At 38.6% G+C, this 13246-nt stretch overlaps 1 protein-coding gene across 3 annotated transcripts in view; it reads left to right on the forward strand.

Annotated features, from left to right (window-relative positions):
• Window positions 1-13246, forward strand: part of CTDSPL2 (CTD small phosphatase like 2) — a 92481-nt gene that overhangs the window by 56319 nt on the left and 22916 nt on the right. For all 3 annotated transcript variants that reach the window (XM_004466755.4, XM_058294095.2, XM_071214178.1), the window contains exons 5-7: window positions 6971-7186; window positions 12060-12138; window positions 12470-12581. In XM_004466755.4, coding sequence (XP_004466812.1) covers window positions 6971-7186; window positions 12060-12138; window positions 12470-12581 — 407 coding nt within the window. The remainder of the gene's footprint in view (window positions 1-6970; window positions 7187-12059; window positions 12139-12469; window positions 12582-13246) is intronic.

Consider the following 13246-nt stretch of genomic DNA (forward strand, 5'->3'; position numbering starts at 1 on the left):
TTTTGCACCATTGGGTACAATGTCAGCTGTAGGCTTTTCATATATGCACTTTACCATGTTGAGAAAGTTTGCTTCTAGTCCTGTCTTTCAGAGTGCTTTTATCAAGAAAGTATGCTGTATTTGTCAAATGGCTTTTCTGTGTCAATCGAGATGATTGTGTGATTTTTTTCTTCTTTAACTTATTAATGTGGTATATTACACTAATTGAGTTACTTGTGTTGAATCACCCTTGTAGACCTGGGATAAAAACCATTTGATCATGGTGTATAATTCTTTAATGTGCTTTTGGAATTGTTTAGCATGTATTTTATTGAGGACCTTTGCATCTATATTCATTAGAGTAATTCGTCTGTAATTTTCTTTTTTTGTAGTATATCTGGCTTTGGTTTTTGGGTGATGTTGTCTTCATAGAATGAGTTTGGTAGTGCTCCCGCCTGCTCAGTTTTTTGGAAGAGTTTGAGCAAGACTGGTATTCCATATCTTCTTTGAATGATTGGTAGAATTCACCTGAGAAGCCATCTGGTCCTAGGCTTTTCATTTTGAGGTTTGTTTGTTTGTTTGTTTGTTGCTGATTGATTGCATTTATATGAGATTCAAGTATAGGCAAAACTAATAGTAATGGAAATCGGGTCATTGACTGCTTAGAAGTAAGAGATTGGCTTGAAAAGGACATGTGGAACTTTCTGAGGTGATGGAAATGGGTTTTTTTGTGCCCCCTGTTTTTTACTTATTTTTTCTGTTATTTTTTAAAATTAAAGTTAATAAATCACAAGGATTGTTGCATTAAAAATCATTTTTTAAAAAACATAAGAGGTTCCCATATAACCAACTCCCCACCCCCCCACCTCATCATTTTTGTAAATTGTATGTTTTTGAAGATATATACACCACAAAAAAAATGTTACATTAAAAAATACAAAGAGGTTCCTGTATACCCCCCACCTCCCACCTCACTCCTCCCACACCAACAGCCTCCCTCATCGTGACACACTCATCTCACTCGGTGAACACATTTTGGGACACTGCTGCACTACATAGATAATAGTTTACCCTGTAGTTCACACACTACCCCAGTTCATTCAGTGGGTTATGGCAGGATATATATAAAGTCCAGCATCTGATCCTGAAATATCATTTAGAACAATTCAGAATCCCAAAAATATCCCCACATCACATCTGTACTTCCCTCAGCAAATAATGTGGCCACTTTCTCCACCTCGATGCTAAAATTTCTTTTGTTACCAGTCACAATAGTTTTATAGTAGAATATTAGTAAGTCCACTCTAGTCCATATTTTATTCCTTCATTCTGTGGACCCTGGTATGGTGATGCCCTCTCCACCTCTAGATCAAGACGGGGCTTATTCCACACGGATGATGGATGCAATTCCTCTGCTTGCAGTTGTAGGCACTCTCAATACCCTGGTGTGGTAGTTGACCATCTTCACCTCCTTGTTAGCTGACCTGGTAAGACCAACTAACCAGAGAGTAGGAGTCACCAGTCTGCTAAGGCTCAGGGCCCAGGTGACACATGGGCAGTCCAGAGACTCAAGTCTCCTGAGTATGCACCATCCCTAGCACCAACCACAGGTTCAGTAAAAGTGACAGAAGAGGCCCTCTGCCATGGCACAGAACTCCAAATCCATCTGCTATGACCAAATACCCTATGGCTCTCTGTAGCCTTCAGGAGAACCAGTACTTAGGATTGTAACTACTTTGGCTTTTTCTGGGGTCCTGCTGAGGTGTACATAAGCACGACCTCTCTGATGACCTCCCGACTTGTTTTGGAAGACTCTTAGCCATATAAACTCATTTCTCTTTGACATTTACCCCTTTTATTCAAGGTCAAAGAACAGTTTTTAACACTTGATCCAACATGTAGGCTGAGATATTCTGCTGGTCTGAGTTGACCCTTTTATTCGAGGTCTCTCTAGTTGCTTCACCAGGTAGTAGTTGGTAGTAATCCCTTGGTGCCAGGGAGGCTTATGCCCAGGAGTCATGTCCCATGCTGGGGGGACGGTAATGCATTTACATGCTGAGTTTGGCTTAGAGAGTGGCCACATTTGAGCAACATGGAGGCTCTCAGGAGGTAACTCGTAGGCACCATGCAGCTCTAGGCTTAGTTCATATTTCAGGCACACAGGCTCCTAAGCATAGTCATTAGTATCAATGGCTCATCATTAGAACATCCTTCCTCATTGGCCTTAGCCATTGCACTTGGAGATTGTTGCTGTTCCATTGGGGAAAGGACAGAGCTCCCCTGGGTAGAAACTCAGCACTTGGGGAGATTTTTGATGACTGTTTCAATCTCAGTGTTGCATGATTTTTGAATTCTCATCTTGATTATGTTTTTGGATGATAATGCAATTTTTAAAAGTCAGAATGGTGTAATGTAAAATCAGGTTGTCCCGGGGAAGAAAATAGTGCATATTAGAATACATTAAAGGACTGTGAAGGTCTATAGTGGAAACAAAACATAAACAAATCCAAAACTTCTTTTAGGTTTGTTTTACTCAGTATTTCCTAGACTTACTGACCACAGAACTCTTTTCTTTCTTTTTTTTTTTTTTTAAATTTCTCTCCCCTTCCCACTCCCTACCCCCCAGTTGTCTGCTCTCTGTGTCCATTCGCTGTGTGTTCTTCTGTGACTGCTTCTATCCTTTTCGGCGGCACCGGGAATCTGCGTTTCTTCCTGTTGTGTCATCTTGTTGTGTCAGCAATCTGTGTGTGTGGCACCATTCTTGAGTAGGCTGCACTTTCTTTCGCACTGGGCGGCTCTCTTTACGGGGTGCACTCCTTACGCATGGGGCTCCCCTACTTAGGGGACACCCCTGGGTGGCACGGCACTCCTTGTGCACACCAGCACCACTCACGGGCCAGCTCCCCACGGGTCAAGGAAACTCGGGTTTTGAACCATGGACCTCCCATGTTGTAGGCGGACGCCCTATCCATTGGGCCAAGTCTGCTTCCCAGAACTCTTTTCTGTGGAACATCTGTTAACCTCTTATAGAACTAGTGTCCCACAGAACATCTTTGAAAATGATGGTGTAGTAGAAAAAGAATGGGCTTAGCTGTGTTAGATAAACTTGTTTTAAAATTTTAGTTCCACTGCTGTTTAACCATGTTACCTTGGACCACTTTAAATTCTTGTGCCACTTAGTCCATGAAATGAGATAATTATACTTTATTATTTTTTTAAATTAAATAAATAATTATTTGGAAGGGATAATTATACTTAAATGTTAGGGGTGTTGTAAAGATTTTAGTTCATTCAGCAAAGATTTATTGAGTATCTCCAGTATTCTCTCATCATGTTAGGCACTAGAGATTCAGAGATGATTAATACGTAGTCCCTGCCCTCAAGGAGCTTACATTTTCTAAGAGGGAGGGAGATACATAAATAAATAAGTATAATAAATTTATGTAGGTGGAATGAAAGACTTACGGAATATTGGGGGGATATTCAAAGAATGGAGGGGTTGCTTCTGGGTGGTGGTGATGGCAGCTCACAAAAGGCTTTGCAGAAAAGCTAAATCTTGAAAAATGAGTAGGTGTTTACAGGTAGGGAAGGGCATTCCAGGAGCAGCAAAACAAAGGCACCACAATAGGAAACAGCATTGTGTATTTGGGAATTGTGATGAGTTTGTAACTGATGAAGTGTTGGATTTAAGGAGGGCACAGCAGGAGGGCACAGCAAGGGATAAGGTAGGACAGTTAGAAGAAGTGAGGTTACATAGCGAACATGGTTAAGATGTTTGAACTTCTTTATCCTTAGGCAGTAGGTTGGTGATCGAAAGTTTTTAACTGGTAATCTAATCCTATGTGTGTTTTATAAAGATATATTTTGGCACTAGTGTGTAGGCTACATTCTAAAGTATAGAGCAGGGCTTCTTAACCAGGGGTCTGTGGAAAGATTTCAGGGGGTCCATGAGCTTGAATTGAAAAAAATCAACTTATTATCTTTATTTTCTCTGGCCTCTAACTGAAATCTAGCACTTCCTTCATTTATGAATGTATGCAATAAATTATGGTAGTATTCATTTTGAATCACATTACAGTTATTGCATATCAAAAAATCACTGACGCTCATCTGTACTTTGAAATTATGATAGTTAGATCTGACGCTAGTTAAGTGTCATAAAACTATCTGCCTTTACATTCTGAGAAAGGGTCCATGGTTTTCACCTGACTGGGAGAGGGGTCTGTGGAACAAAAAAGGTTTAGAACCCCTGATGTAGAGACTGGAAGTAGGGAGAACAATTAATAGACTTTGCAGAAATCCAGATAAGACTATGACACCTTAATTGTGGCGTTAAGAGAAGAAAGGAAGGATCAAAGGATGTAGAATGGACAAATTTTGTGTTCAGATTGGAGTTGAAGGAGAGAAGGTTAAGATGACACATGGTAGAAGATTTAAGATGGAAAGTAAGTTCCTGGGAAGTAGGTAATTGGGTTTAATGTACTTTGGGCAGAGCTGATTTTGAGATGAGACAACAAAATTTTAAAAATGTCCAATAACAGTTTTCTGTTCTGTGCAGAACTTAGAAAAATTCTGGGTTTAGGCAAGACCATGGTGTCATCGGCTTATAGGTACTAGTTGAAACTGATGCAGTAAATTAATTCAACAGACCAAGGCCAAAATATTGGGGGAAGAAATTTAATAACTGTACAAAGATGAGCCAACAAAGGAGGCAATGGAAGAACCCAGGAGAGAGACTTTGTGTAATAGAAACTAAAGGAAAAGAAAATACAAGAAACCAAGGTCAAATAACTATAAAATAGAAGAAAAGGAACTTTGAAAAGATAATACTGAACTTGGCAATTAGAAGGTCATTGGTTTCTTTTGCCTGAACAGTTTCCAGTTTGGGATTGAAAGCCTAACATCTTTGGATAGAAGAACAAAATGGAAAGTAAGAGAGGAGACAGTGTACATTATTCTTAGGAGAGGAGCTTTTATATGAAGAAAAGAAACTAGAGAGTTCAAGTCTCAAGGAATGGTTTGCGTTTGAGAGAGACAAGCATAATTTTTCGCCTTAAGGAAAGGTCTAATAGAGGAAAGAAAGAATAAAGGAGAAAGTTTCTGGAGACTGCTGAAGACGTTTGGGATCAAGAGAACATGTTAAAGGATTAAAATTGAAATAGGGGAGAATGGATGTGGCTCAAGAAATTGGGCTCCCACTTTGCACGTGGGAGGTCTCAGTTTCGGTTCATGGTTCCTCCTAAAGAAGAAACAGACAAGGAGCAGACAGATGAGGGAGCCATCTTGGGGTGGGGGTGGGAGATGAGAAATGGAAATAGGGAGAAGCAACATTTTTCTCAGTTGCTGGAGGAATAAGCTATGAAGGTGCATGCAAAAAAAGATGTTGGGAGAGGAAGGAGTTGATTTGATAGTTTTAATTTTTTCTTTGAAGGAAGATAGTGTCATTTGCTGAGAGTCCTGGTGGTGTGGCAGGGAACTTTAAGAGAATGGTGAAGAGTTTAAAATGCTGTAGGAAATAAAAGAGCGAACAAATGCAAAAATAGTGCTGAGCAGCAGTAATAAAGGACTAGCTATGGTTAAAGGGCTTTATTTGGAGTAGGGCCATTCTTTATGATTGTGTTGTTTTCTGGGACTAGATCTTGAAATCCTGTTGGTTAGACTGAATCAAGAGGGATTTCTGTGCAGAGACAAGGGAGCAAGGACACTGAGTTAGCTGACTAGAGAGTGATTTAAGTGATAAACCAGGAAGTCTCTTACTAGATGGTGACCATGAGGAAGAAGCTGTTGAGGGATGTGTTTGAAATAGAAAGAAGTGGTCTTAATCCTTTACTAAACTTGAAGTTCAAATGTTATGGGAGAATGAAGTAGATAATTGGACTAATAAGGAGGTTGTGGTCAGGGATTAGTATATTAGTATTTTAGGTGTCAGAGGCAAACAATTTCTTGGTGTAATGTCCAGGATATGGCCCTGGTAATAACTGCTGAAGAGCAGTGTGAATAAAGTTAGTTGGAACTGAAGATGACAAGAATTTTGAGGCTATCAGTGGATGAGTCATTGATATCATCCGCGGTAACAACTGGACAGGAGCAATATAAACTGGTATTAATAGTTAATTCCTCTGTGGTTGAGAGAGAATGCTGGCAATAGTAGATGACAGCAGTGAGGATAAGTGAAGAATTATGTAACTGGGCGACATCAATCACAAAGGAATAGGTATTCTTGCAGAATTGTGGAAAACCAATGATCTGGTAGCAGCAGTGGATATAAAGAATTCTGATTAAATTAGTATATGAGGTATGGGAAAATAAAGAGCTTTGAGGGAAGAGATATCTGGAAAAGGGGTTTTCTAATAAAAGAGATTAAATTTAAAGCAACAAGAGAAGGATATTCTGTAAGGAAGTTGGGAGTATTGAAGGTTGATTTTGTTTTTCTTATTTTTGTGGTTTAAAATGTCATTTGGAGGATTCCAGAAAGCTGTAGAAAAGAGTTGGGATCATTCTGTAGTGGAAGAAGAATTAGGCACAGAGACAGTAGCAGAGTTGTGGCTGAGTTTAATGAGACAACAAATTTCTATCTTTATTATTGAGATGGAATTTTGTTGAGAAATTGTTCTTTTAATAAAAAGGTTCTTATGCTTAGGGGAACAGTTAGATCATTCTTGAATAACTACCTTTGGTAATTAAAACCAGCCACAATGGCTAGGATGCTCAGTATTTGAACCAGAAGGATCTGGGATGTTTGGGGATAATGAATATATATAAAATGCCTAGCACTTACCTAATAAATGCAAGCTATTATAATTAATAGAGAGTGATTTGCTTTAATGAAAAGAAGTTCTAAATCAAGGCTCATGTTTGGCCATAAAGTCTTAAAAAAACTTTGTTTACATTTATTAATCAGTCTGATTAAGTAAATTCTTGTATTTAGTTTATTGAAATATGTATGAGTTTTTAAAATGATGATTGAGAGTATACTGAATCATGATTTTAGGAACATCAGGATCAGATTCCCCAGGACAGGCTGTGGAAGCTGAAGAGATAGTAAAACAACTTGATATGGAACAGGTGGATGAGATCACTACCAGTACTACTACATCAACTAATGGAGCACCTTACTCAAATCAAGCAGTTCAGGTGAAGCCATCAATAAATAACGGTTTAGAAGAAGCAGAAGAAACAGTTAATCGTGATATCCCACCCCTTACAGGTGAAGAATATTCCTTTTCTTATGCATCTTCATGAATAATTTCTAAAAAATGCATATATTCATATTTTTCTTAAATAGCGGTTTAAATACGTTCGTATTTCTTCCTTCACGTTAAAAAAATAAAATAAAATCGGGAAAAAAACTCTCCCAAGAATTCAGTCATTTTGAAATTGAGTATTTCTTTTTTGAAAGATTGTTTTGACTAAGTATTAGTAATTTTACAGTTTAATTATTTCCACCATCCTCTTGCTTGGAGAAGTTTAATACAACTAGCAAAATACATGTTCATGTTTATGGACATACTACTTATAATCAAACCTAACTCTAGGTAGATCTGAGGTCCCTACATAGAGATGTTTTCATACCTTCAGATTTGCTTCACACAGAGATCTCCAAAAGGTGTTTCTGTTCTTGGATCTTTCCCTAAGCCCAAAACTTGCTGCCTAACTCTGGATCTTTACAAAGACTTAATATAAATTTCCTGGGTAAGGCATGGGTTAGTTGTCATGGATATATAGAAACAGGATATCAGATATTTCTTATCTCTAAGGGTTGTGGTAGATAAGCATATAAGGCTGAAAGATAAAACTCTTTTCCTTGGATTTTAGAACATTATTAAGAAGCAGAAATAAAACTGAGGATGACTGTATTCTCCTGGGCAGAGATTGTATCTTTGATATGTTTCTTACTCCTTGTAGTGCCAAATATTTGAGAGTCCAGTAAATATGTATTGATTAAGAAATATAGTTTGGGGAAGTGGATGTGGCTCAAGCAATTAAGCTCTCAGCTACCATATGGAGAGTTCAAGGTTTGATTCCCAAGGCCACCTGGTGAAAAGCAAGCTGGCCTGCACAGCACAGAGAGCTGGCTGGCTGTAGCGCAGAATGCTGGCACAACAAGAGGACATGACAAAAAAAGATACAAAGGAGAGACAGTGATAGACACAACAAATCAGGGAGCTGCGGTGGCTTGGGCAATTGGGTGCCTCTCTCCCATGTTGGAAGGTCCTGGGATTGGTTCCTGGTATCTCCTAAAAAGATGACAAGAAGAGAAGACAATCACACAGAAGAATGCACAGCAAATGGACACAACAGAGAGCAGGGGTAGGGGTGGGGGGGATTATTAAGTAAATAAATCTTAATATAAAAAAGAAAGAAATATAGTTTGGGATATAAGGACGTAGAATAATATACTTCTCTGAAATATAGAGGGGAAACTTTAATCATTGAAACAGCACAAGACACGTAAATAGAAAATTTATACATTTATGAAACGTTTATATAATATAACCCAGTAGTAGCAATATGATTTTTTAAAGGCAACAAAATAAATTTGTCAAATGAAAGTAGAATATCGGGAGTGGATGTTACTCAAGTGGTTGAACCCAAAATTTAAGAATAATACTAAATCTAACAGGTGTATCATCAAGGATTATAAACAGCTCATTCTTTTTTTTTTTTTAATTAGAGAAGTTGTAGGTTTTTAGAAAAATCATGCATAAAATACAGTGCTCCCATATACCACTGCACCATATTATTAACCCCTTGAATTAGTTTGGGTACCTTGATAAACTGTTCATTTTTACCTGTGTAAGACTTGCAGTTTAATCTGCTGATGACCTACCATTTTAGGTATATTGTTTTGCCCATTGTTACAAGGCTAATATGGTAAAGTATTTAGTCAGCGGCCCTTTGTTTCCTGTTTTATGATGTTTGTTCTGTGTTTTTGTGGTGCTATACAAGCTCCCCTACCCGCCCAAATGTGAAGATGCAGAAGGGATTTCTACAACCTTAGGGGTTTCTAGACGGGAAAAGTAAGATTAAATCTACTTGTCTCAGTAATTCATCTATTCCTCTATAATTTATTGAGCGACTAATATTTGTGTTGGGTACTATTTTTCCTTCCCCTCCATTGCCCCCGCCCCACTGTTTTTGCGTCTGTCCATTCACTGTGTGATCTTCTGTATCAATTTCTCTTTTTGTCTTCTCATCTTTTTCTCTAGGATTTCCTGGGATTCGATCCTGGGGACCTCTGATGTGGAAAGAGGTTCCCTGTCAGTTGCTACACCTCGGTTCCTGGTCTCTGCTGTGCTTCACCTTGACTCCCCTTTGTCTCTCTTGTTGCATCATCATTTTGCTGCATGACTCGCTCGTGTGGTCACTGCTCACCACGCAGGCACTGGCTCGCCATGCGGGCACTCAGCTTGCACGGGCACTGGCTCACCATGCAGGCACACACATGGACACTCGACTCACCACGCAGGCACTTGGCTCACCACGTGGGCACTCAGCTCACTACATGGGCACTTGACTCACCGCATGGGCACTTGGCTTGCCACACAGTTACTGGCTTGCTACACAGGCATGCTTTCTCTTCTTCTTTTCACCAGAAGGCCCCAGGGATCAAACCCAGGCCCTCCCGTATGGTAGGCAGAGGCCTTATCTCTTGAGCCACATCTGCTTCCCTGTGTTGGGTACTGTTGATAAAGATGAATTTAGATATGATCCTTGACCTTAAAGGAGTTGATAGACTAACTGAAGAGTGGAATATATAGAATAGTTACTGTACAGTATGGTGAACACTACTACAAATAATTGAATAAAATGATGTGGCACATTGCAGTTACTCTGACTGGGAGGAGACTGGAGAAGATTGATGGAGGTAGCATTTATGATATCTTAAAAGGTTGACTCTCAGTGTGACAGAATTATTACTTTTCCTTGACTTTGAGAACAAAGAACAAGAAGGAGGCCACTGAGCATATGACTTAAATGTGAGTTGGGAAATTAGAGAAGACATGGTAAATTAGTGCTCCATACTGATTTGGGGTAGTACCAAAAAAACATTAACTTTGTTTCCATATAAGCCAGGGATTGAAACAGTTTTACCATTTACTTTAGTTGTGACTTTAGACAACTTACTTAAGCTGAGACTCAGTTTTCTTAGCTTTAATATGGTAATAGGGAAGTGGATATGGCTCAAGCCCTACCATATGGGAGGTCCCAGGTTCAGGTCCCAGTGCCTCCTAGAGAAGATGAGTAAGATAGCAAGCTGATGCAATAAGTTGATGCAACAGGAGACACAAGGAAAACATAATGAGAGACACAGCAAAACAGGGGGCGGAGGTGGCGCAAGCGATTTTGTCTCTCCCTCCCAAGTTCAGTTCCCAGTGCCACCAGCCCACAACAGACAGATTTAGCAAATGCAAACCAGGGGGTGGGGAGAAATAAATAAAATCTTTAAAAAAAAAAAAAGGTAATATAGTTTGAAACAGTAGAGTGATTAGGAAATATATTTTTCCATTATCCCCTTGGGCTGAAGAACCATTATTGGCTTATAAAATTAAGTCATATATAACTAGACATTCTGCTTTACTTCTGGATCATTTATTAAGCATACACATCATATTGGTTCTGTCTCCAAAGGTATTAGCAAATGGTACTAACATAAAAAGTTAATTATGTCTTGAAAACTATTATCCACATTCTATTTCTATAGAAAATTATATCAACTTCTACTGGGTTTCAACTTAAACTTTTAACTGAGTCATAACCTGTTTAGCTTGCAAGTTATCTTTGTTGTCTACTTCAACTTAAGTTGTGATTATTAGAATATTTTCAACATAATTCCTTAGTTTCTATCAATACAGTCTTAGTTCAAACGTAGAATGGGCTATGTAGCATGGAATATAGAATTGCTTCTTGATTTTTTTAAATTAAAAAAAAATTTTTTTAAGGTACCAGGCCTGGGGATTGAAACCGGGACCTTGGTCTGGGAAGCCAACACCCAACCACCGAGCCACATCGGCTCCCCTTGATTTTTATTTTTTAAAGATTATTTATTTATTTATTTTGCCTGCTCCCCCTCCCCCAATCTGCTTTCTGTGTCCCTTCGCTGTGTTCTCTTCTGTGTCTGTTTGTCTTCTCTTTAGGAGGCACCAGGAACCTATCCTGGGACCTCCTGGAGTGGGAGAGAGGTGCTCAGTCTCTTGTACCACCTTAGCTCCCTGGGCTGCTGTGCCTCTTGATTCTCCTCTTGTCTCTTTTTGTTGTGTCATCTTGCTGTGCCAGCTCTCTGCTTGGGCTATCTTGCTGCACAAGCCAGCACTCCTGTGCAGGCCCGCTCTCCTCTCAGGTCAGCGCTCCCTGCAGTCCAACTTGCCTTCATCAGGGGGCCCTGGGAGTCAAACCCTGGACCTCCCATATGGTAGATGGAAGCGTGATTGCTTAAGCCACATCTGCTTCCCTTGATTATTTTTAAGTTGTACTTCAGAAAAAAAGTAACAGGTCTTCAAAAGCAACTCTTTCTATATAGAGCAGCATTTCTTAAGTCTTAAAGGCTATAGCCTTGATATTACAACATTTTTCATAAGTCTTCAGGGGTTCATGGACCTCTTAAAGACACTTCATGGATTCCAGGTTAAAAACTACCTGTCAGTTTATTAACTGTTAGCCAGCTTACATTGATTGACTATATGTACAAGGCACTTAGCAAGGTCTTATCACTACAAGGACACTGAAATTTTTATGGTTGCTACACATAAAAACATTCAGTTAGAAATTGAATTTTTATGGAGTATATTTTTCTAGTAACTAGTAATATTCTCTTACCTGATAGAAATTTTAATTCTACTAACCATGATCTAGCTTATCATTTTGTGACAATTTGTAATTGTTTTCTTTAGATCTGAAGTCAGATCTTTAATTAACTTGCTTTTAAACACTGTTTACAAATGATTTCTCTCTTATCTTTAACCTAAAATACACAGGGCTTCAGGAAAATCTTAGAGAGAGGTAGTAAAAATGTATTACTTTTGGGAAGCATTAAGTAAATAAATCTTATATTTTGTTTTTCACTGTATTAAATATATTAGCACCAGTAACTCCAGATAGTGGTTATTCATCAGCCCACGCAGAGGCCACCTATGAAGAAGACTGGGAAGTATTTGACCCGTGAGTTGACTTTTTCTTCCTTCCTAGTATTTGACGAGTGAGTTGTCTTTTCCTTCTTCCCTTCCTCCATTCCTGCATTCCTTCCCCTGAGAATACGTGTGTGGAGGGAAGGCTGAATGATACATTGCAAAGAACATGCGACCTGTAGGTATTAATACTTTTACTGAATTACTGAGGTACTAATTTGTATATTTCTCCTTTTAACTACATGGTTTATAAGTTTGATTTACTGGGTTAAATGTGCATTTTTAAAGATGAGCCGAGTTTAGTAATATGTTTCATATTTAGAAAAAGTAGAAATGTTGACATTTTGTTAAAATTTGATTTATAGCTATTATTTTATCAAGCACGTTCCACCACTGACAGAAGAACAACTAAATAGGAAACCAGCTCTTCCATTGAAAACAAGAAGCACACCAGAATTCTCCCTAGTTTTAGATCTGGTAAGTATATTATCTGTAGAAGAAAAGAAAATAAATTCTTTTTCTAGATAATAGTTCAAAGTACCTAAAAGAATAAAAATGAACAAATAGCCATAAACATGTACTGTAAATATGTCCTAGGTGTTATATCCAGCATCAGCATATTCTGATGCAGGGGTTCTTAACAAGGGGCCTGTGAGCTCGAATTGGATTTCAAAAAAACATTATTCTTGTGGGGATGTGTTGGTGTGGGTGTGGTATATTTACTAAATAATACACAGTATAGTGTGGACCTGGCAAGGGTCCCTGGTTTTCACCTGACTGGCAAAGGAATATGGAATAAAAATGGTTAAGAACCCCTGCTCTAATGTAAAGGTTACCAGTTTGGTTGGTTTCAGAATAAATTAGACTTTAATTTTTTATTTAGATCAGTTCTTTCTCCATACTTCTGTGACCCTTGATGTTTGCGTTTTATACGTGATCTTAGCCAAAAGGCCGAGAAGCAATATATTTGCTTTTTAATCTCCCAGGAAATTCTTATAGAATCATGCCTAGGTATTATATTTCCCCCTCTTTGTCAGGATCATGTTTCCCTAAAGGACCACATATAATCTAATTTGCAGTGAATTAACTTTATGCAAGACCATACTTTTCCTGTTCTTCCAGTAAACTTTTTATTAGTGGAG

The sequence above is a fragment of the Dasypus novemcinctus genome, chromosome 3, assembly GCF_030445035.2.
Source record: "Dasypus novemcinctus isolate mDasNov1 chromosome 3, mDasNov1.1.hap2, whole genome shotgun sequence".
In the NCBI taxonomy this organism is placed as follows: Eukaryota; Metazoa; Chordata; class Mammalia; order Cingulata; family Dasypodidae; genus Dasypus; species Dasypus novemcinctus.